The sequence below is a fragment of the Salmo salar genome, chromosome ssa23 (assembly GCF_905237065.1).
Source record: "Salmo salar chromosome ssa23, Ssal_v3.1, whole genome shotgun sequence".
NCBI classification, from domain to species: domain Eukaryota; kingdom Metazoa; phylum Chordata; class Actinopteri; order Salmoniformes; family Salmonidae; genus Salmo; species Salmo salar.
The window spans coordinates 27,402,331-27,428,676 of NC_059464.1; the positions used below are offsets into that span (position 1 = coordinate 27,402,331).

Below are 26,346 nucleotides of genomic sequence, written 5' to 3' on the forward strand. Positions count from 1 at the left end.
TTGATGGTTCATCGGAAGGGTGTAGCGGGGTTTCTTGTAAGCGTCTGGATTAATGTCCAGCTCCTTGAAAGCGGCACCTCTAGCCTTTAGCTCAATGCGAATGTTGCCTGTAATACATGGCTTCTGGTTGGGATATGTACGTACGCTCACTGTGGGGACGGCATCGTCGATTCACTTATTAATGAAGCCGGTGACTGATGAGGTATACTCCTCAATGCCATCGGATGAATCCCGGACCATATTCCAGTCTGTGCTAGCGAAACAGTCCTGTAGCTTAGCATCCACTTCATCGGACCACTTCCGTATTGACCACGTCATTGGTACTTCCTGTTTGAGTTTTTGCTTGTAAGCAGGAATTAGGAGGATAGAGTTATGGTCAGATTTACCAAATGGAGGATGAGAGAGCTTTGTACTCGTCTCTGTGTGTGGAGTAACAAGTATTAAAGCCCCCGGCCACTAGAAGCGCCGCCTCTGGATGAGCATTTTCTTGTTTGCTTATGGGTTTATACAGGTCGTTGAGTGTGGTCTTAGTGCCAGCATCAGTTTGTGGTGGTAAAATAGACAGCTACTAAGAATATTGATGAAACTCTCTTGGTAAATAGTGTGGTCTACAGTTCATAGTGAGACATTCTAACTCAGGCGAACAAAACCTCAAAACCTCTTTGATATTAGAGATCATACACCAGCTGTTGTTGACAAAGAGACACACACCACCCCTGCTGATCCTACCTGAGGCTGCTGTTCTGTCTTGCCGATGCACAAAAAATACAGTTAACCAAGTTAACTGTATTTTATCCATGTCCTTGTTCAGCCACGACTCAGTGAAACATAGGATATAAACAGTTTTTAATGTCCCGTTGATAGGATAGTCTTGAACGGAGCTCATCCAGTTTGATAGACTTAGTAGAATTTGTCAATGGACAGGGGCTACTCATCTGTCTGGGAGTGGCTGTATGACCAATAGAAGACATATCCAGGTATCTGGCCAATAGGAGCTTTGTCAGTTGGTGGTGCTGCAGCCTGCGTAGTCCATCACATCTACCAGGACTTCCAGGATGCCCAGGGACCCCATCCTGGATGGATTTGGGAACTTGTCTGCAGAAAGAAATGGACAGACAAACAAAATATGACCTGCAATACGTCAGAACAACTTTCATATCCATACCATAATTTGCTAGATTGAAACTGAATATTCACTGCCTTCTTACATCTTATTTTCTGTTTATAGAATGTGGTGACATAATTTAGTTTGTATTGGTAAGTGGTAACCTGTCACACCCTGATCAGTTTCACCTGTCCTCGTTATTGTTTCCACACCCTCCAGGTGACACTTGTTTTCCTCTGTATTTATCCCTGTGTTTCCTGTCTCTTTGCGTTAGTTCGTCTTGTATGTTTCCAAGTCAGTTTTCTGGTTCTCCTGCTTTTTGCATTTTCCTTTTTCCTAGTCCGCCTGGTTTTGACCCTTGCCTGTTTCTGGACCTTGTCAGTGTTAGAATGTTAGCCAGAAGTCAAGCCCTTCCTAACTGTATTTTCAAAGACTGGGCCTGTTTGTGGCGATATGCAGAATTGCATTGACCCTGTGCCATTTATGAAAGGGGATTATCCAACTGAGAACAATTCTACCTACATTATGTCACACTGCCCCTCATTTTTTGACATTTCAATTGTTTTGTCATTTAGCAGACACTCTTATCTAGAGAAACTTACAGGAGCATTTAGGCTGGTGCTTTGCTCAAAGGAACATTGGCAGATTTTTCACCTAGTCGGCATGGGGATTCAAACCAGCAACCTTTCGGTTACTGGCCCAGTACTCTTAACCGCTAGGCTACCTCCCGCACATCAAAGGACTGCATGGGGAGGCCTAATCAAACAGAGGCCTGCCACATGCAACGCCTGCACCCACTACCACAACCCAGTCCAAAACATAGGGGAAGGGTCAAGGCTGGGAAAAGTGGTCAAGGCTGGGAAAAGGGAAAGACAGTGTTTAATCTTCTACTGAACCTGTATTGTTTCTGGAGGATCCCTGACTGAATAGCAAGGGTTTTCTATGCAATTACAGAGGTGTGACGAACGGCCAGAGGGCCCTGCTTTACACACTTAATTGCTGTGTGTGAGCAAGAAGGTGTCCTTTATTAAAGTTTGTGTGAAACTAAGTGAACTGTCAAGATACAGCAGGCTACTGGCATTACACAAATATTCAGCAGGCTACTGACATTACACATCTGGCTAAAAGATTACTGTAGCTCTGCTGGAATCACTTTCATAGATAACTTTGACGCCTTCTGGAAACAGAATGACAGAGTCCATCCAAATCATCTTGGCTCCTGGACTCTATCCACGCTTTTCAAGGCTGCATTGAAACAATGACTTATCAATGACCCAAGACCAGCTCAGTTAATCCCTACCACTGTGACAATGAGTCATCATAATGCTGCATCAAATGTACATTATCCTAGGGGCGTTGTCAGACACAATGTAAGTAACTTATGTCCCCCTAATTTCCCTGAATACCTCTGTTGATCCTACAGCTATTGTATGCAGTAATCACAGTAATCACAGTAATCATGAGCCTATGAACCAGAGTTACACTGTTAGCACTGAGGCGGTGTGCCCTAGTAGGAAGACCACTGTGTGCAGCTCACCCTGACTATCAGCTCCAATATAAATAATTCTGATAAGCTTCCCAGTAAAGCATTAAAAACTGTCACACCCTGATCAGTTTCACCTGTCTCCACCCCCTCCAAGTGTCGCTTGTTTTCCCCAGTGTATTTATCCATGTGTTTCCTGTCTCTCTGTGCCAGTTCGTCTTGTATGTTTCCAAGTCAACCAGCATTTTCCCCGTTCTCCTGCTTTTTGCATTCTCCTTTTTCTAGTCCTCCCCGTTTTGACCATTGCCTGTTTCTGGACTTTGTACCCGCCTGCCTGACCATTCTTCCTGCCTTGACCACGAGCCTGTCTGCCACTCTGTACCTCCTGGACTCTGATCTGGTTTTGACCTTTTTGCCTGTCCACGACCATTCTCTTGCCTACCCCTTTGGATTAATAAACATTGTAAGACTCCAACCATCTGCCTCCTGTGTCTGCATCTGGGTCTCGCCTTGTGGCATGATTGTAACCCAATCAACAGCTAAAGTAAACTTTTTTTATTTGGGGCTATGATAGTCTATTACAAATCAGTCTGACTGTACTTTGATAGTATGTCAATCTGAAGGAAGTATGGTTTGAAGTCACTGAAATGATTCAGAAAGGTATTGGAAAGGGATCATAAGATCACCAGGCAATAATCTTCTGTGTAGAAAATAACATAATTGACATTGCTTTCACTGATGTGGTGCTAGGCTGATTATGCCTGGTCCTGTCCACGCTCTGTTCTAACGAGTCCTGCGCAGCTTGTGTGCATCGTATTCGTGTTCCTGCAAATGTTATCTTTCAGGAATGGGCTCATAACAGCTTATAGCTTCAACCGTTCAAAAGTTAGAGACATATTTGCAGGAGAAAAAAACAGAAACCACCCTGTTTATCACAACCGCATTTAGGCTATCAGAGGTTACGCACGTGACACATTTTTATTTTACCCAGAGCTTCTCTTACGACCCCTTTTCAAATTAGGTGAGCAAATTCGGCGAGCCAGTCGGGTTGCCTCCCACAACTTTGCAGCATAAAACTTCCAGCCTGTACTTTCCCTAGGTTGGGGAGTTAGATACTAAGGACACTAACGTTACATACAGTACATTTACTTTGCCTTTAGAAAGTATTCACACCCCTTGTTGTTACAAAGTGGGATTAAAATTGATTTAATTGTAATTTTTTTGTCAACGATGTACACAAAATACTCTAACATTTGTAAAAAATAAACGAAAATTATGCTGAACAAACATGTTAACGCAACATGTTTCATGAGCTGAAATAAAAGATCCCAGAAATTTTCCATACGCACAAAAAGCTTATTTCTCACAAAATGTTGTGCACAAATTGGTTTACTTCCCTGTTAGTGAGCATTTTTCCTTTGCCAAGATAATCTATCCACCTGACAGGTGTGGGATATCAAGAAGCTGATCAGCATGATCATTACACAGGTTCAGCTTGTGCTGGGGACAATAAAAGGCCACTCTAAAATGTGCAGTTTTGTCACACAACACAATGCCACAGATGTCTCAAGTTTTGAGGGAGAGTGCAATAGGTATGCTGACTGCAGGAATGTTCATCAGAGCTGTTGCCATATAATTTAATGTTAATTTCTCTACCATAAGCCGCCTCCAATGTCGTTTATAGAATTTGGCAGTACGTCCAACCAGCCTCACAACCGCAGACCACGTGTAACCACGCCAGCCTCCGCTTCAGGCTTCTTCACCTGCGGGATCGTCTGAGACCAGCCAACCGGACATCTGATTAAACTGAATAGTATTTCTGTCTGTAATATTGCACTTTTTTGGGAGAAAATCATTCTGATTGTCTGGGCCTGGCTGCACCCCTGCCCAGTAATGTGAAATCCATAGATAAGGCCCTGATGAATTAATTTCAATTGACTTATTTCCTTATATGAAGTGTAATTCAGAAAAATCGCTGCCAAAGGTGATTCTAACATGTATTGACTCAGGGGGATGAATACTCATCTAATCAAATCAAATCAAATTGTATTGGTCACATACACATGGTTAGCAGATGTTAATACGAGTGTAGCGAAATGCTTGTGCTTCTAGTTCCGACCATGCAGTAATATCTAGCAAGTAATCTAACAATTTCACAACAACTACCTTTTACACACAAGTGTAAAGGAATGAATAAGAATTTGTACATATAAATATATGGATGAGCGATGGCCGAACGGCATAGGTGATATGATCCTTGACTAGTCTCTCAAAGCACTTCATGATGACGGAAGTGAGTGCTACAGGGCGATAGTCGTTTAGCTCAGTTACCTTAGCTTTTTTCTTCAAGATATACACTGAGTGCACAAAACATTAGGAACACCTTTCTAATTTTGAGTTGCACCCTCTTTTGCCCTCAGAAAAGCCACAATTAATTTGGGGGATGGGCACTACAAGGTGTCGAAAGCATTCCACAGGGATGGTTGCCCATGTTTACTCCAATGGTTCCCACAGTTGTGTGAAGTTGGTCGGATGTCCTTTGGGTGGTGGACCATTCTTGATGTACATGGGAAACTTGAGCATGAAAAACCCAGCAGCATTGCAGTTCTTGTCACACTCAAACTGCCTGACACCTACTACCATACCCTGTTCAAAAGGCACTTAAATATTTTTTCTTGCCCACTCACCCTCTGAATGGCACACATCTACACTGATTGAAGTGAATTTAACAGGAGACATCAATAAGGGACCATAGCTTTCACCTGGATTCACCTGGTCAGTCTGTCATGGAAAGAGCAGCTATACTTAGTGTATTAGTGTTTTATACTGAACATAAATATAAACGCAACATGTAAAGTGTTTGTCCCATGATCTGGAATAAAAGAAGCTATCTATCTATCTATCTATCTATCTATCTATCTATCTATCTATCTATCTATCTATCTATCTATCTATCTATCTATCTATCTATCTATCTATCTATCTATCTATCTATCTATCTATCTATCTATCTATCTATCTATCTATCTATCTATCTATCTATCTATCTATCTATCTATCTATCTATCTATCTATCTATCTGTTAGCTTGAAAATATGACGAGTGGTACTCAGTGATGTGTTGTGTTGGATTTGCCCAAAACATAAGGCTTTGTACCCAGGACATAAGGTTCATTTCCACCTTTTTTGCAGTTTTACTTTAGTGTCTTATTGCAAGCAGGATGCATGTTTTGGAAAATGTGTATTCTGTACAGGCTTCCTTCTTTTCACTCTGTCACTTAGGTTAGTATTGTGGAGTAACTACAATGTTGTTTATCCAGCCTCAGTTTTCTCCTATCACAGCCATTCAACTCTGTAACTGTTTTAAAGTCACCATTACTCCCAAGTGGCGCAGCGGTGTAAGGCACTGCATCTCAGTGCTAGAGGCAAATCCAGGCTGTATCACAACTGGCCGTGATTGGGAGTCCCATAGTGCGGCGCACAATTGACCCAGCTTCGTCCAGATTTGGCTGGTGTAGGCCGTCATTGTAAATAAGAGTTTGTTTTTTACTGACTTGCCTAGTTAAATAAAGGTTAAATAAAAATGTAAAAATGTATAAATAAAATGGCCTCATGGTGAAATCCCTGAGCGGTTTCCTTCCTCCATGGCAACTGATTTAGGAAGGACGCCTGTATCTTTGTTGTGACTTTGTGTATTGATAAACCATCTAAAGTTATTAATAACTTGGAAAAACCTCCCTGATCTTTATGGTTGAATCTGTGTTTGAAATTCACTACTCAACTGAGGGACCTCACAGATAATTGAATGTGTGGGGTACAGAGATGAGGTAGTCATTCAAAAATCATGTTCAACACTATTATCGCACACAGAGTCCATGCAACTTATTACGTAACTTGTTAAGCAAGCCTTGACCCTTGAACTTATTTAGGCTTGCCATAACAAAGGGGTTGAATAATTATTGACCCAAGACATATCAACTATAAATGTTTTATTAATTTTTCTCAAATTCAAAAAACATGATTCCACTTTGTCAATTAGGTTAGTATTGTTGAGTAACTACAATGTTGTTGACTTAAATATTTTTGTCATTTGAGTAATGATTTAGTCTTGTTTTTGTAAAAATAACAAAAACATTTGGCCATTTTAGCCTACTAAATACCCTTTCATTTTTATCACATTTTAGTCATGTCACATTTGTAACCTATAGTAAACAAGCATACATCATTGACTTCCATGTGCACAAACATACATAGCCTTGTCCTACCAACATATTTTTCTGCGTAACATCCTATTCTCTTCCCAACAGCAGAAATATGACAAACATGTACATTATTGGGACAGTGATGAATTTTCTCTTCTTTTAGCTCTATACTCCAAAATGTTGCATTTGAAATTAAAGACTGACTATGAGGTTAAAGTGCACACTGTCAGCTTTAATGGGAGGGTATTTTAGCACGCAATGTCTACATCAAGCTTGTGACGCTCCAAATTTGTTGGATGCATTTGCCGGTTTGTTTTGGTTGTGTTTCAGATTATTTTGTGCCTAATTGAAATGAATGGTAAATAATGTATAATGGAGTCACTTTTATTGTAAAAAAATAAACATACTCTACCGTTCAAAAGTTTGTGGTCACTTAGAAATGTCCTTGTTTTTGAAAGAAAAACACATTTTTTTGTCCATTAAAATAACATCAAATTTATCAGAAATACAGTGTAGCCATTGTTAATGTTGTAAATGACTGTTGTAGCTGGAAACAGCTGATTTTGGGGGGAATATCTACATAGGCATACAGAGGCCCATTATCAGCAACCATCACTCCTGTGTTCCAGTGGCATGTTGTGTTAGCTAATTCAAGTTTATCATTTTAAAAGGCTAATTGATCATTAGGAAACCCTTTTGAAATTATGTAAGTACAGCTGAAAACTGTTGTCCTGATTAAAGAAGCAATACAACTGGCCTTTTTAGACTAGTTGAGTATCTGGAGCATCAGCATTTGTGGGTTTGGTTACAGGCTCAAAATGGCCAGAACAAAGAACTTTCTTCTGGAACTCGTCAGTCTATTCTTGTTCTGAGAAATGAAGGCTTTTCCATGTGAGAAATTGCCAAGAAACTGAAGATCTCATGCAACGCTGTGCACTACTCCCTTCACAGAACAGCGCAAACTGTCTCTAACCAGAATAGAAAGAGGAGTGGGAGGCCACGGTGCACAGCTGAGCAAGAGGACAAGTACATTTAGAGTGTCTAGTTTGAGAAACAGACCCCTCACAAGTCCTCAACTGGCAGCTTCAATAAATAGTACCCGCAAAACACCAGTCTCATAGTCAACAGTGAAGAGGCGACTCCGGGATGCTGGCCTTCTAGGGAGAGTTCCTCTATCCAGTGTCTGTCTTCTTTTGCCCATCTTAATCTTTACTTTTTATTGGCCAGTCTGAGATATGGCTTTTTCTTTGCAGCCACCCTTTGCCACCCTTTGCCTTGATGACAGCTTTGCACACTCTTGGAATTCTCTCAACCAGCTTCACCTGGAATGCTTTTCCAACAGTCTTGAAGGAGTTCCCACATATGCTGAGCACCTGTTGGCTGCTTTTCCTTCACTCTGCGGTCCAACTCATCCCAAACCATCTCAATTGGGTTGAGGTCGGGTGATTGTGGAGTCCAGGTCATCTGATGCAGCACCATCCCTCTCCTTCTTGGTCAAATAGCCCTTACACAGTCTGGAGACGTGTTTTCGGTCATTATTCTGTTGAAAAACAAATGAGAGTCCCACTAAGCGCAAACCAGATGGCATGGCATATCGCTGCAGAATGCTGTAGTACCCATGCTGGTTCAGTGTGCCTTGAATTCTAAGTAAATCACTGACAGTGTCACCAGCAAAGCACCCCCACACCATCACACCTCCTTCTCCATGCTTCACGGTGGAAACCAAAGGACAGATTTCCACCGGTTTAAATTCCATTGCTCATGTTTCTTGGCCCAAGCAACTCTCTTCTTCTTATTGGTTTCCTTTAGTAGTGGTTTCTTTGCTGCAATTCGACCATGAAGACCTGATTCATGCAGTCTGCGCTGAACAGTGGATGTTGAGATGTGTCTGTTACATGAACTGTGAAGCATGTATTTCGGCTGCAATCTGAGGTGCAGTTAACTCTAATGAACTTATCCTCTGCATCAGAGGTAACTCTGAGTCTTTGTTTCCTGTGGCGGTCCTCATGAGAGCCAGTTTCACCATAGCGCTTGATGGTTTTTGTGACTGCGCTTAAAGAAACTTTCAAAATTCTTGAAATTTTCCGGATTGACTGACCTTCATGTCTTAAAGTAATGATGGACTGTCGTTTATCTTGGCTTATTTTTACCATAATATGGACTTGGTCTTTTACCAAATAGGGCTATCTTCTGTATACCACCCCTACCTTGTCACAACACAACTGATTGGCTCAAACGCATTAAGAAGGAAAGAAATTCCACAAATTAACTTTTAACAAGGCACACCTGTTAATTGAAATGCATTCCAGGTGACTACTTCATGAAGCTGTTTGAGAGAATTCCAAGAGTGTGCAAAGCTGTCATCAAGGAAAAGGGTGGCTACTTTGAAGAATCTCAAATCTCAAATATATTTTGATTTGTTCAACACTTTTTTGCTTACTACATGATTCCAAATGTGTTATTTCATAGTTTTGATGTCTTCACTATTATTCTACTGTCACGTTCGCTATCTTTGAACTCCCAGTCGTAGATCAACCAAGGCGCAGCGTGCTTGTAATTCCACATACTTTATTAGAATAAACCGAACAAAACAATAAAAAGGGAAAGAATGTGACACAACTGAGGCGCATACAAAACACACACAGAAATAATAATTACCCACAAACACAGGTGGGCAAAAGGCTGCCTAAGTATGATTCCCAATCAGAGACAACGATAGACAGCTGCCTCTGATTGGAAACCATACTCGGTCAAAACAAAGAAATACCATGACATAGAATGCCCACCCCATATCACACCCTGACCTAACCAAACAGAGAAAAACATCTCTCTCAGGTCAGGGCGTGACATTCTACAATGCAGAAAAAAGTACAAATAAAAAAAAAACCTTGAACGAGTAGGTGTGTCCAAACTTTTGACTGGTATTGTATATATAATATGTTTCTTAACACTTCTACATTATTGTGGATGCAACCATGATTACGGATAATCCTGAATGAATTGTGAATTAAGTTACAGACGCACCAATATCATAGCTCCCCAAAAATGCTAACCTCACGTTATTGTGATGGTGAGAGGTTATATGATATTTGTGTGTCTGTAACTTTCTTACTCATCGTTATTCACGATTCATTCAGGTGTTTAGAAACATATTATATATATTTTTTGTCAAATCAGACGAAGTGATTGTTCTGATGGAAGACAGTGCAAAGAAACAATTGCTGCCTTACAGACAGCTACTGCACAATCTCTCTTGCTTTTGGCCGTGAATCCCTAGCTACCTCTCCTGTGCATGTCATCAATTTGACCGGGCGGGATAGTAGGAGGGGATGAATTGTCATTGGTCTATTACAATCAGACCACCAGGTGACGTTATGTGGTGGCCAACAACACCTACTTTGCCTTGTCTTAACAGAAGTATAGAGACTGTTGCAGCCTGCCTGCCTTGGTGGAGTATAGAGTGCCACCTTGGCGTTAAAGAAGCTTAACAAATAGATTACAGGTATGAGACACAGCCACTAAATAAGACAATCTGAATTGGTGAAAAAGAAGAAAGAGGACCAATGTAAGTCAGAAAATGAGGATGTATTTGCCTGAGGAAAAGCTGAAAGTAGGCTGGCAACAGATGTGCAGGGCAGTAAAGTTTAATTGAAATGCCAGCAGCGATGGTCTTATCTCCACGGTACAGGAGCCTGCTGCCAGTCAGAACATCAGTTAAATGTCATTTTACCTAAGTCTGAATCAGCCTGCCACAATCCCTGCTCCTGTGATGGAGGGGGAGGAGGAGCGGGGTTTGTAATAGGATTTCAGTAGCACCCAGTTCACTTCCACCACCTGGACTAAGTTGGTAATTTGATATAGTCCATCAATAGGATTCATTTACTGTACAATGATAATATTATTGTCATTATTTATATATTTATTCATCTCTCCCCATCTCTCCCCCATATTTCTTCCCCTGATCTTAATCAGAATCCTGGTGGAGGAGTGGGACCCAGTGCATTTCCTGGGACAGTAGGACATATTCCTCACCTAGCCATGAATTAATGTCTTAAAGGCAAGCTGGCCCCATGGTAGCCTGTCTGTTTCAGCATGATCATCTGCTAGGCCACCGTTTCACCACGCTATCTGTTGACAGAGATGGCTAGTTTTTTTTTCTCTACTTTATAGTGTGTTGTGCTATCATGTGTTGAAGCTATCATGTGTTGAAGCACACCTTCTTATCTCTATTCTGGCATAATAATCAGTCATTATATACAATTGACTGTGTTGTGTTGACATCATGAACTTTCCTCATTTTCTCATTTAGTGCTCCATTTCTGATATTTCTACCCTTTCATTTCATCCCCTTTTTCTTGTTCACAAATTCTACCAATCTAACGGAATGTTCACATTTTTCTTTCAGAGGGTGATTTTCAACATTGTCAACTTCAGCAAGACCAAGAGCCTGTACAGGGATGGCATGTCTCCAGTGGTGAAGTCCACCAGCCGGCCTAAATGGTACAGTCACAGTTTAAAGAAAACTAAAACAAAAAGCACTTCACTTAATGCGATAGTAGGGACTGTCCTATCTTTATGATGAAAGCTTAAACCCAAACGTTAACTGAGGTTTTACTTTAAACCTGAAACCTTCATGTTTATTATGATAGGAGAACCTACATGTAGTCAACCTCAGGCCATAACAGATCGATCCAGCAAAACAGTCAGAGTCATCTAACAGGTGCATAAAGGGGCTGTTGATCTCACGCAGCACGTCTATACCAATGAAGTTGAGGGTAGATTTGTAGATGTTCTATTTGTCCAAAGTACTACTTGCTTGTGGATTATTTACTTGTCCTCTAATTTCTCTGGAACTATCTGTTCAACCTGTACGTCGTTAGTTTTCCAGACCTCAAAAATAGGGTGTTTGAAGTTGTGAGATTGGAGATGTTGCTAGAGATGTTCTGTTTCCATGACAGCGATGGCCTGGTAGTTTGATGGACAGTGATAGGGATGTTGATTAGATAATTAGAACTGAGGCGAGAGCAGCTGCATACATAACACTTTGTCGTAGACGTGGACCTACGTAGGTTTCATTTTCTCCTGTAACTGAAAACTGTCCTCTGTGTCACACTAATATGTGTCAAATGTAAGACCCCTTTACCAGCTATATTAAGTATTTCCACAGACCTGCTTAGTCATAATGTACCTATTCATCTCTAACTCAACATGTTACTTTATCTGTGATCATGTATAGTTTTGCATCATTCTTTTAAAATCCATTGATTTGTGGGTCGTTCCACGAAGTGAGTGCCTTTTGCGACCTTATGCTATTTTTTTGTAGACATTGTGCACAAATATAGAATTTTATAAGCCTTTTATATTAAATGAAGTGCCCTTTAATATATAGACCACATGGGACATTCAATAAAGTGCCAAAATTCAGCATTTTGACATGGCCCCTGTGCATCCTCTATGAATTCGAGGAAGATTTTAACCCAATTCAAATCAAATTTTATTGGTCACGTAAAATTCAGTGATCAATAAACAGTGCAGTAATACCTAACAATACAAAACAATACACACAAATCCCCAAAATGTAAAGAAAGGAATTTAGAAATATCAGGACGAGCAATGTCAGAGTCGGGAATATAAATATACAATGCATTCGGAAGGTATTGACTTTTTCCACATTTTGTTAGGTTACAGCTTTATTCTAAAATGTATTCAATCAGTTTTTTCCCTCATCAATCTAAACACAATACCCCATAATTACAAGGCAAAAACAGGTTTTTAGAAATGTATTATCATTTATTAACAATAAAAACAGAAATACCTTATTTACCTTATTTACATGCATACCCTTTTTTAAGAGACTCGAAATTGAGCTCAGGTGCGTCCTGTTTCCATTGATAATCCTTGAGATTGTTCTACAACTTGATTGGAGTCCACCTGTGGTATATTCAATTGATTGGACATGATTTGGAAAGGCACACACCTCTCTATATAAGGTCCCACAGGTGACAGTGCATGTCAGAGCAAAAAACAAGCCATGAGGTCGAAGGAATTGTCCGTAGGTGGTTCGAGACAGGATTGTATCGAGGCACAGATCGGGGGAAGGGTACCAAAAAATGTCTGCAGCATTGAAGGTCCCAGAGAACACAGTGGCCTCCATCATTCTTAATTGGAAGAAGTTTTGAACCACCAAGACTCTTCCAAGAGCTGGCCGCCCAGACAAACTGAGCAATCGGGGGAGAACGGCCTTGGTCAGGGAGGTGACCAAGAACCCGATGGTCACTCTGACAGAGCTCTAGAGTTCCTCTGTGGAGATGGGAGAACCTTCCAGAAGGACAACCATCTCTGCAGCACTCCACCAATCAGGCCTTTTTGGACACCTACAGCATCCGATGTCACAGGAAGGCAAAAAAGATCATCAAGGACAACAACCACCCCAGCCACTGCCTGTTCACCATCGCTATCATCCAGAAGGTGAGGTCAGTACAGGTGCATCAAAGCGGCGACCGAGAGACTGAAAAACAGCTTCCATCTCAAGGCCATCAGACTGTTAAATAGCCATCACTAACATTGAGTGGCTGCTGCCAACATACAGACTCAAATCTCTGGCCACTTAAATAAATGGACCTAATAAAGGTATCACTAGTCACTTTAAATAACAACACTTGAATAATGTTTACATATCCTACATTACTCATCTCATATGTATATACTGTATTCTATACCATCTACTGCATCTTGCCTATGCCACACGCCATCGCTCATCCATATATTTATATGTACATATTCTATTCATCCCTTTACATTTGTGTCTATTTGTGTGAATAAGGTAGTTGTTGTGATTTTGTCAGATTACTTGTTAGATATTACTGCATAGTCAGAACTAGAAGCACAAGCATTTCGCTACACTTGCATTAACATCTGCTAACCATGTGTATGTGACCAATACGATTTGATTTGATTTGATTTCATGGTAGAGTGGCCAGACGAAAGCCACTCCTTAGTAAAAAGCACATGACAGCCCGCGTGGAGTTTGCCAAAAGGCACCTAAAGGACTCTGACCATGAGAAACAAGATTCTCTGGTCTGATGAAGTCAAGATTGAACTCTTTGGCCTGAATGCCAAGCGTCACATCTGGAGGAAACCTGGCACCATCCCTACGGTGAAGCATGGTGGTGGCAGCATCATGCTGTGGGGATGTTTTTCAGCGGCAGGGACTGGGAGACTAGTCAGGATCAAGGCAAAGATGAATGGAGCAAAGTACAGAGAGATCCTTGATGAAAACCTGCTCCAGAGCGCTCAGGAACTCAGACTGGGGTGAAGGTGGGCTCAGGGTCAGGGCAGGCAGAATGGTCAAAAACAAGAACTAGAAAAAGACAGGAGCAAGGGGAAATCACTGGGAGGCTTGACAAACAAAACGAACTGGCAACAGAGAAACAGAGAACACAGGTATAAATACACAGGGGATAATGGGGAAGATGTGCAACACCTGGAGGGGGGTGGAGACAATCACAAAGACAGGTGAAACAGATCAGGGTGTGACAGTACCCCCCCCCCCCACCACCTGGCGTCCTATCTGGTTGACCGGGGTGTAGGCATTGGAAATCCACGATGAGGCCTGGGTCCAGGATGTCCCTGGTGGGTGTGACAGTTACATGAAGTACTGTAGCTTAAGTTGTGAATCATAGGCTACCATCTCAGTTGTCTTACTTGGCACTGGAAGAAAATTGTCTAGAGCCTGCCGCTAATGTAAAGTAACTGTACTTTGAAACTTTTTTATCGTTGTATTTGTTGTTAGAGAAAAATTGTTACATTTATCGCGATATAACTTTTTGTCCATATCGCCGGGCTCTTGCACCCAAAATAATTTATTGTTATTTCAAGTTTTTATAAATTCGTACGGGATACACATTGTATACACCGTCCAACTAAATGCTTACTTGCAGGTTCCTTTTCGACAATGCAACAACAATAAGAAATAATACAAGACAAGATAAAAACATAACTTAAATGTCTTATTAGAATAGAATAAACAGTTTAGCATAATACAGAAAGGCACAATTTATATTCCAATATTGACACATGTTTTGGGGAAGGAGGGGAATTTGGGGGCAAGTGTTTAAATTGTGCAGTATTTAGCAGCAGTCATGGTGTGTGTGTGTGTGTGTGTGTGTGTGTGTGTGTGTGTGTGTGTGTGTGTGTGTGTGTGTGTGTGTGTGTATCAGTGTGGTTGTGGGTGTGTGTGTGTGCGTGTGTGCTAAGGTGTTATTGCAAAAAAACATAAAGCTTTTGCAATATGGATTTTGTCAATATTGCCCAACTCTAATTGCTACCATTCACATACATTTTTGAGGACTGCTAGAAGGTGATGGCCATTGTAATAGTCATACATTGCAGCACCTGAACTTTTTTTTTAAACATACCACATACTCTACGTATGAATGATGCATTTGAATTCCAAAGCTGATGTTTCTGGTACAATTTGCATATGAACTGTTGGTTGTTTATGTGATTGCTGTCATCGGTAATAGTCGTAGAGTGATGGATGCATAGGTGGGGGCGAGAGGGTGTCGTGGGGCTGGGTGCATCTGCCAGACATGCCGAGGCACAGGGCTGACGTGGGAAACAGGGTTACGTGATCATGTGTGCCCATTCAACAGGAGCCTCTGTCATAAGGCAGCCATCGAAACTATTAAAAACAATGAAAATAAAAACGTAAATATTAACTACACAACAAACATAAGAGGATAAAAAAAACTAAAGAACAACAATAAACACAGAACAACTAAAAAGCACCATAAGGAAAAGCAAAGCTAAAAAGGTGTTTAAGATATCTATGTCCACAGTTTTGCCCACCCCTCAGGTTGTCTTGCAGGCTATTCCAGAGAATGGGGGCATAATAACTAAAGGCTTTTGGTCCTAGACTTTGGAATAGTTAAAAGACCAGTGCCAGAGGACCTGAGGGACCTACTGGGTACATAACTTAAAAGCATGTCTGACATGTATTGAGGTGCACAATCGGGGATTGATTTAAAAACCAATAGAAGAAACTTAAAATGAATTCTAAAACTCACAGGCAGCCAGTGCAGAGACCTTAAAACCAGTGTAATGTGTGCTCTACGTCTGGCCTTGGTCAGTACCCATGCTGCAGCATTCTGTATGTTTTGCAGTTGACCAATGGCTTTGTTGGGTAGACCAGACAGGGGAGTGTTACAGTAGTCAAGCCAGCTTGTAATAAAAGCATGAATAAGTCTCTCTGTATCAGCCTGAGAAAGAAACAGCCGCACCTTGGCAATGTTCCTCAGGTTGTAAAAAGCTATTTTGGTCACATTCCTATTGTGTGATTCAAAATTGAGTTCAGAATCTAAAATAGCACCTAGGTTTTTTACCTGGTGTTTTATCTTTATTGCCTGTGAATTAAAATATCCAGCCAGATTCTGTCTCTGTGCTTTGGCTCCAAGAATAAGTACCTCGGTCTTAGAAAATAGGTGATTATCTGCTGCTATTGCTAGTGGTGGATTGAGCTGGGCTGGTGGTGGATAGTTTTGCAATGGTAAAATCAGAGAATCACACTGCGAAGAGATGAGTTATGTCCTAGATTGAGCCTGCCCCCTCCTAGGGAAAACCCATATTCCTCGAAGGAAACCAGAGAGATCAGAAGTCGGACAGTTCAATTGTCTGCAAGCTCTTCATCATGCAGCTCGGGGGTGGATGAGCAGAATTTTAAAAAGCCCACAGACCTGTTGAGAGCAGGCTGACTCCAAACACCCACGCATGAGCTGTACATTGGCTTTGATCCACTTAACTACAGAGCAGTGAAGTTCACTTCGGAGATATATCAAGAAGTGAGAGGGCTTCTAACAAAAAGTCCCATTTGGATAACAATGACCAAGGGGCTTTCACAATACATTAACTCACTGGCTCCTAAACATTACATCGGCTGACATCTCCCCATCTCTCTGCCATTCTGATCCAACTAATACTGATGGAGGGTGTCAGAATGGACCAGCAGCTCACGTGGTGCTCCAGGTATGTCAGCTCCCTCAACGCTAGCATTTATCACCTGGCATAACCTGCTGGCTGTAACACAGTGTAAATCCAGTGCTTTTTCCTCCTCTAATTACTGCACCTTCAGGCTCACGATGGATCCCTGCACTTGGCAATGGGCTCTGATCGGAATGCTGTCTCTCACAGGGGAACACAACCTAGCCCCCAGTAGCGCAATCAGGGGCCCCAGGAAGAACTGCTTCTACGGAGAGATAAAGACTTCAACTTTTGGGTTAAAAGGACTTTTCTACTGATAAATACAGCAAAAGCAATCTATTCTCTATTTTCTCCCTGTCTGTCGCCCTCTCTCTCTTCTCTGTGTCTCTTTTTCTTCTTTATCCCATCCTGTATTGATCAGGTAGTTAAAATTCTTTGCAATTTGCTTGATTTATTCCATATCTGTGACTGTCAAAAGAAAATGCTTTGTTGTCATAATGGAAAGCAAATGGAGGAGCTGTTAAAAGCATCTTGACCACATGTGGCTAAACAAAGAATGCCATGTTCGGTCTTAGTAAGCTCACAGAGTTTTATTCATTCCTTCAGATGTCTTTAAAAAACACTGAGGATCCCTTTCTACAGTTTTACTGAAAGATGTGTTTAAACAAGGTATTAGAATAATGAGGTACTCATGCTGTGCCTGTCCCTTAAATATTTAGCCACAAGATGTCATGGATCCCCCCCCGGAACTGCTGCTCATTCCGTTCACCAGCTATGGAGGTCTACGTCACCGGCCTTCTAGGCATTATTGATTATTATTACCACCAACCCCGGACTGTCTTGTCTCATTACGCACACCTGGTTCCCATTCCCCCTGATTAGTATGTGTATATATGTGCCCTCTGTTCCCCAATGTCCTTGACGAATATTGTCCCATGTCCGTTGGTCTTGTGAGTACCTGTGCTCTGTTGTATCGGTTTTTGTGCTACATGTTATTGTGCACTTGTTATTACGGGTCTCGTCCCGTGTATTATTTAGTGGTTTACACCTTGCTCTTTTGTTTGGGTTACCCTGTGTTATATATGTATGTGTTTGTTTTGGGCTTCGTCCCCATGGTTTTCATGATGTACTTTATTTTGAGTGTAGAAATAAATAAAAATATTACGTATTCTTGCGCCTGTCTCCTGTCATTATACACCGTGACACGAGCTTCATTTCTTAAAACATGACCAGAGTTATAACTACAAATTGAAACAATAACAAAGCACACACCCCACCTCTGTTTTGGTAAAAAGCTGTGGGATGGGTCTTGAGAATTTGAACCACTCTCAAATTAATAGACAGAGAGGTATGGATGCAAGGACTGACCAGCCATGATATCAAAAGTATAGTTTTAACTGTGGTTTGAGGCTATATATATATAGTGTTTCTTTACATTTACTTGGTTTACAAACATCGGAGTAGAACAAGCTTATATTTTGGGTTCTGATGGGGTACGACAGTTGAACTAAACGCATGATGCATTTATACGTTATATTCTTCAAGAATCAACGTGTCACGAATCCCACCGAAGGTGGCTCCCCTGCCTGCTCGGGCGGTGCTCGGCGGTCGTCGTCGCCGGCCTACTAGCCGCCGCTGATCCCTTTTTCCTTTTCGGTTGGTATGTCTTATTGTTTGCACCTGTTCCTTATTTGTGTATCTTGATTTGTGGTTATTTAAGCCTGTTTAGCCCGCCCAGGTTTGTGCGGGATTATTTTAGTCAGTGTGCTTTTTTTGGACGTGTTGGCGATCTGCTTAAGTTATTTTCTTTACGAACTGTGGACCCGTTGTGTATGGGTTGGGCACTTAGTTCTCACGCCTGTTGTGTTGGCGTCGACCGTTGTCGAACCAGTGTCACGGTTTTCGTCGGTAATGGAGGACCAAAACGCAGCAGGTATATGTAAGCTCATCTTGATGTTTATTAACTTCCAAAATGAACACCAAAATAACAAAACAAGAGAACGAACGATCAACACACAGTCTGGCACGGCACAAGGCTAAACACAGAACAATCTCCCACAATTAAACAGACAAACACACCCAACTAATATAGGACTTCCAATCAAAGGCAACACCACACAGCTGCCTTCAATTGGAAGTCCACCCCAATTAACTCTACATAGAAATAGACTACATAGACTAAACATAGAATTACATAAACATAGATCATAAACCAAAAACCCGGAAATACTAAATCAAACGCCCTTTTACCAAAACACAACCCCGAACCACATAAAACAAATACCCTCTGCCACGTCCTGACCAAACTACAATAACAATTAACCCTTATACTGGCCAGGACGTGACAACCAGAGAAAAATAAAACTAATTTTTCTTACCTCTGCTCTCTGCGCCTGACTCCTACCACCACTCCTAGCATTCGTGACACAACGTGTATATAATTTATAAGTACAAAAATGGATGTAGCAATTAAACAAGCTTTAAATTGATTAGTGCAGTATTAAACAGCTTAAAACCAATAGGCTTACGGTAACCAATAGCTCCTGTTGAGGACAACGTAAATAACTTTATTCAACCTTGAATCAAGAGTTTTGCAATTCAAAATATCAACAGTATCACCACCTAATTTGTTGATATACTGTAGGCCCCACTATTAAGAGTGACAGGAGATGTTTACTGTAGCCTATTAGTCGCCTCCCAACTTTGTATTTGTATTTATTAGGGATCCCATTAGCAGCAGCATTAGCAGCAGCAAGGCAACAGCTACTCTTCCTGGGGTCAAAACATATTAAAGCACTTACATTGCATATAAAACAAAAGATAAAACGGTACATCATATAACATTATTACACCACTACATATCTACAATAGAAAATGATTAATACCACCATACATCATTATCACAATGTATGCGTATGCATGTGTCTGTACCTTTGTGTGTGTCTCCTCACAGTCACTGCTGTTCCATAAGGTGTATTTTGACCAGTTTTTGAAATCTGATTCTACTACTTGCATCAGTTACCCGATGTAGAATAGAGTTTCATGTAGTCATGGCCCTATGAAGTACTGTGCCCCTCCAATAGTCTGTTCTGGACTTGGGGACTGTGAAGAGACCTTGTGGGATATATGAAGTCAATCGCTCTTCCACTTTGAGCCACGAGCGATTGACATGCATGTCATTAATGTTAGCTCTGTGTACTTTTAAGGGCCAGCCGTGCTGCCCTGTTCTGAGCCCACTGCAAGTAGTCAAGGTGCAACAAAACTAGGGCCTGTAGGAGCTGCCTTGTTGATAGTGTTAAGAAGGCAGAGCAGTGCTTTTTTATGGACAGACTTCTCCCCATCTTAGGTACTGTTGTATCAATGTTTTGACCATGACAGTTTACAAACCAGGGTTACTCCAAGCAGTTTAGTCACCTCAACTTGCTCAATTTCCACATTATTCATTACGAGATGTAGAGGTTTAGAGTTTAGTGAATGACTTGTCCCAAAATATTTAGGACTAACTTATTCATTGCTACCCATTCCGAAACTAACTGCAGGTCTTTGTTAAGTGTTGCAGTCATTTCAGTTGCTGTAGTAGCTGACATGTATAGTGTTGAGTCATCCGCATACATAGACACACTGGCTTTACTCAAAGCCAGTAGCATGTTAGTAAAGATTGAAAAAAGTAAAGGGCCTAAACAGCTACCCTGTGGAATTCCTGATTGTACCTGGATTATGTTTGAGAGACTTCCATTAAAGAACACCCTCTGTGTTCTGTTAGACAATGTAACGAGTGCGCTGAGAGTCGGGAAGCAAGTTCAGGGAGTGAGTGTTTTAATAAATAAAAGTAACAATGAACACAAAACACAAACAAAGTACCAACATGAAAACAGAGTAAATAACACCTGAGGAAAGAACCAAGGGGAGTGAGATATAGGAAAGATAATCAAGGAGGTGATGAAGTCCAGGTGAGTGTCATGAGGCGCAGGTTCGCGAGACGATGGTGACAGGTGTGCTGGATAATCAGCAGCCTGATGACCTAGAGGCTGGAGAGGGAGTATACATGAAAGACAAGTAACTCTTTATCCACATTATAGCCGGGGGTGTAAAGCCATAATACATATGTTTTTTCCAGCAGCAGACTATGATTGATAATATCAAAAGCTGCACTGAAGTCTAACAAGACAGCCCCACAATCATTTTATCATCAATTTCTCTCAGCCAATCATCAGTCATTTGTGTAAGTGCTGTGCTTGTTGAGTGTCCTTCCCTATAAGCGTGCTGAAAGTCTGTTGTCAATTTGTTTACTATGAAATAGCATTGTATCTGGTCAAACACCATTTTTCCCAGAAGTTTACTAGTTGTTGGTAACAGGCTGATTGGTCGGCTATTTGAGCGAGTAAAGGGGGCTTTACTATTCTTGGGTAGCGGAATGACTTTAGCTTCCCTCCAGGCCTGAGGGAACACACTTTCTAGTAGGCTTAAATTGAAGATGTGGCAATATCGTCCGCTATTATCCTCAGCAATTTTCCATCCAGATTGTCAGATCCTGTTGGCTTGTCATTGATAGACAACAATGTTTTCACCTCTTCCACACTGACTTTACGGAATTCAAAAGTACAATTCTTGTCTAATATGGTCAGATATACTTGGATGTATAGTGTCAGCGTTTGTTGCTGGCATGTCATACCTAAATTTGCTTGTCTTGCCAATCAAAAAGTAATTAAAGTAGTTGGCAATATCAGTAGGTTTTGTGATGAATGAGCCATCTGATTTAATAAATGATGAAGCCGAGTTTTCCTTTTTTCACAAAATGTAATTTAAGGTGCTCCAAAGCTTTTTACTGGCATTCTTTATATCATTTATTTTGGTTTCATAGTATAGTTTATTTTTATTTAGTTTAGTCACATGATTTCTTAATTTGCAGTACATTTACCAATCAGCTGGGCTGCCAAACTTATTTGTCATACCTTTTGCCTTATCCCTCTCCACCATACAATTTTTTAATTCCTCATCAATCCAAGGGGATTTAACAGTTTTTACAGTCATTTTCTTAATGGGTGCATGCTTATTAGTAACTGGAATAAGCAATTTCATAAATGTGTCAAGTGCGGTGTCTGGTTGCTCGTCATTACACACTACAGACCAGCAAATATTCATTACATCATCAACATATGAATCATTACAAAACTTTTTCTAGTTTTCCTAGATTTGGCGACTATATTGTGATCACTACGTCCAATGGATTTGGATACTACTTTAAAGCAAATTTCTGCAGCATTAGTAAAGATGTGATCAATACATGTTGATGGTTTCATTCCTGTGCTATTTATAACTACCCTAGTAGGTTGACTGACAACCTGAACCAGGTTGCAGGCACTGGTTACAGTTTTATGTTTTTTCTTGAGTGGGCAGCTTGATGAAAGCCAGTCAATATTTAAATCACCCAGAAAATATACTTCTCTTGTTGATATCACATACATTATCAAGCATTTCACACATATTATCCAGATACTGACTGTTAGCACTTGTGGGTCTATAGCAGCTTCCCACAAGAATGAGCTTAAGGTGAGGCAGGTGAACCTGTAGCCATATTACTTAAACAGTATTTAACATGAGATTGTCTCTAAGCTTTACAGGAATGTGGTTCTGAATATAGACCGCAACACTGCCCTCGTTGGTATTTCTGTCTTTTTGGAAGATGTTATAACCATGTATTGGTACCACTGTATCACCAAAGGTATTATCTAAGTGAGTTTTAGAGTATGAATGTCATCTGTTACATGCAAGTTATTGACTTCATGGACCTTGTTTCTCAGGCTGCATATGTTAATATGGGTTATTTTTAGCACTTTTCTCGGTTGCTTGATTGTTTTTTATCAAGACACAAGGCGAGACCCAAATGCAGACACAGGAGGCAGATGGTTGGAGTCTTACAATGTTTATTAATCCAAAGGGGTAGGCAAGAGAATGGTCATGGACAGGCAAGAAGGTCAAAACCAGATCAGAGTCCAGGAGGTACAGAGTGGCAGACAGGCTCGTGGTCAAGGCAGGAAGAATGGTCAGGCAGGCGGGTACAAACTCCAGAAACAGGCAATGGTCAAAACGGGGAGGACTAGAAAAAGGAGAATGCAAAAAGGAGAACGGGAAAAACGCTGGTTGACTTGGAAACATACAAGACGAACTGGCACAGAGAGACAGGAAACACAGGATAAATACACTGGGGAAAACAAGCAACACCTGGAGGGGGTTGAGACAATAACGAGGACAGGTGAAACTGATCAGGGTGTGACAGTTTTTAATGCTTTAATGGGAAGCTTATCAGAATTAGACTTGCTCATGTTATTTATGTTGGAGCTGATGGTCTTCCTACTAGGGCACACGACCTCAGTGCTAACAGTGTAACTCTGGTTCATAGGCTCATGATTACTGTGATTACTGTGATTACTGCATACAATAGCTGTAGGATCAACAGAGGTATTCAGGGAAATTAGGGGGACATAAGTTACTTACATTGTGTCTGACAACGCCCCTAGGATAATGTACATTTGATGCAGCATTATGATGACTCATTGTCACAGTGGTAGGGATTAACTGAGCTGGTCTTGGGTCATTGATAAGTCATTGTTTCAATGCAGCCTTGAAAAGCGTGGATAGAGTCCAGGAGCCAAGATTATTTGGATGGACTCTGTCATTCTGTTTCCAGAATGCGTCAAAGTTATCTATGAAAGTGATTCCAGCAGAGCTACCGTAATCTTTTAGCCAGATGTGTAATGTCAGTAGCCTGCTGAATATTTATGTAGTGCCAGTAGCCTGCTGTATCTTGACCACAGTTTACTCAGTTTCACACAAACTTTAATAAAGGACACCTTCTTGCTCACACACAGCAATTAAGTGTGTAAAGCAGGGCCCTCTGGCCGTTCGTCACACCTCTGTAATTGCATAGAAAACCCTTGCTATTCAGTCAGGGATCCTCCAGAAACAATACAGGTTCAGTAGAAGATTAAACACTGTCTTTCCCTTTTCCCATGCTTGACCCCTCCCCTATGTTTTGGACTGGGTTGTGGTAGTGGGTGCAGGCGTTGCATGTGGCAGGCCTCTGTTTGATTAGGCCTCCCCATGCAGTCCTTTGATGTGTGGGAGGTAGCCTAGCGGTTAAGAGCGCTGAGGCCAGTAACCGAAAGGCCGCTGGTTCGAATCCCCATGCCGACTAGGTGGAAAATCTGCCAATATTCCCTTGAGCAAGGCACTTAACCCTAAATGCTCCTGTAAGTTTCTCTGGATAAGAGTGTCTGCTAATTGTCAAAACAATTGAAATGTCAAAAAATTAGGGGCAGTGTGACATAATGTAGGCAGAATTGTTCTCAGTTTCATAATCCCCTTTCATAAATGGCACAGGGTCATTGCAATTCTGCATATAGCCACAAACAGGCCCAGTCTTTGAAAATACAGTTAGGAAGGGCTTGACTTCTGGGCAAGATTCAAACACTGACATCAATAGCTAAAAGCAGTCCCCATTTAACAACTCTATCTATTCCCCTTTGTATCCCTTAACACATCTTGTAGAAAATATTTACAGGTATCCACTTTTTCTCTCAGAACAATGTAGAAAATAATGGGGTTTTTTTTACAGCACAGCATGTTATATTTTTTTATTTCAAAAGATTTGGCATAGTTTCTCCCAGCAGGTCAAGATCAAAAACATTTGGACACAAAGCATTTGAACAGAGCACAGAGATAAAGTGAATCTCAACTAATCTGAACAGCCCTTAGGTAACATGGAGTGTAAAAGTGTGAATCTGGCTGTGAGATACGATGTAGTTTATTGTTGCTCTATGGCATCTCGTTCTTATTTTCTCCCCATTAGCCTGTGACCAGGGGTTGGCAGATGTTGACAGTTTCCTGTGGAAGATGCCTGGCGTTTCGATGGCTGCCCTTGATTGCCTTACACTTGATCACATAACCCTGTTTCCCACGTCAGCCCTGTGCCTCGGCATGTCTGGCAGATGCACCCAGCCCCACGACACCCTTCCACCCCCACCTCTGGATCCAGCTATCTTCTGTATACCACCCCTACCTTGTCACAACACAACTGATTGGCTTAAACGCTTAAACGCATTAAGAAAGAAAGACATTCCACAACTCACACCTGTTAATTGAAATGCATTCCAGGTGACTACCTCATGAAGCTGGTTGAGAGAATGCCAAGAGTGTGCAAAGCTGTCATCAAGACAAAGGGTGGCTACTTTGAAGAATCTCAAATCTCAAATATACAGTTGAAGTCAGAAGTTTACTTTCACTTAGGTTGGAGTCATTATAACTCATTTTGCAACCACTCCACACATTTCTTGTTAACAAACTATAGTTTTGGCAAGTCGGTTACGACATCTACTTTGTGTATGACACAAGTCATTTTTCCAACAATTGTTTACAGACAGATTATTTAACTTATAATTCACTGTATCACAATTCCAGTGGGTCAGAACTTTACATACACTAACTTGACTGTGCCTTTAAACAGCTTGGAAAATTCCAGAAAATTCCAGAAAATGATTTCATGGCTTTAGAAGCTTCTGATAGGTTAATTGACATTATTGAGTCAATTGGAGGTGTACCTGTGGATGTATTTCAAGGCCTACCTTCAAACTTTGTGCTTCTTTGCTTGACATCATGGGAAATTCAAAAGAATTTAGCCAAGACCTCAGACAAAGAATTGTAGACCTCCACAAGTCTGGTTCATCCTTGGGAGCAATTTCCAAACGCCTGAAGGTACCACGTTCATCTGTACAAACAATAGTACGCAAGTATAAACACCATGGGACCATGCAGCCATCATACCGCTCAGGAAGGAGACGTGTTCTGTCTCCTAGAGATGAGCGTACTTTGGTGCGAAAAGTGCAAATCAATCCCAGAACAACAGCAAAGGACCTTGTGAATATGCTGGAGGAAACAGGTACAAAAGTATCTATATCCACAGTAAAACGAGTCCTATATTGACATAACCTGAAAGACCGCTCAGCAAGGAAGAAGCCACTGCTCCAAAACCGCCATAAAAAAGCCAGACTACGGTTTGCAACTGCACATGGGGACAAAGATCATACTTTTTGGAGAAATGTCCTCTGGTCTGATGAATCAAAAATATAACTGTTTGGCTATAATGACCATCGTTATGTTTGGAGGAAAAAGGGTGAGCTGAAGAACACCATCCCAACCGTGAAGCACGGGGGTGGCAGCATCATGTTGTGGGGGTGCTTTGCTGCAGGAGGGACTGGTGCACTTCACAAAATAGATGGCATCATGAGGATGGAAAACTATGTGGATATATTGAAGCAACATGTCAAGACATCAGTCAGGAAGTTAAATCTTGGCCGCAAATGGGTCTTCCAAATGGACAATGACCCCAAGCATACTTCCAAAGGACAACAAAGTCAAGGTATTTGAGTGGCCATCACAACGCCCTGACCTCAATTCCATAGAAAATTGGGTGGAGAACTGAAAATGTGTGTGCGAGCAAGGAGGCTTAGAAACCTGACTCAGTTACACCAGCTCTGTCAGGAGGAATGGGCCAAAATTCACCTAACTTATTGTGGGAAGCTT

At 41.3% G+C, this 26,346-nt stretch overlaps 1 protein-coding gene across 1 annotated transcript in view; it reads left to right on the plus strand.

Annotated features, from left to right (window-relative positions):
• The window catches only part of LOC100286605 (cytosolic carboxypeptidase 6), a 468,593-nt gene that overhangs the window by 202,876 nt on the left and 239,371 nt on the right, over positions 1-26,346 (plus strand). The window contains exon 4 of the mRNA XM_014169493.2: positions 11,195-11,289. Coding sequence (XP_014024968.1) covers positions 11,195-11,289 — 95 coding nt within the window. The remainder of the gene's footprint in view (positions 1-11,194; positions 11,290-26,346) is intronic.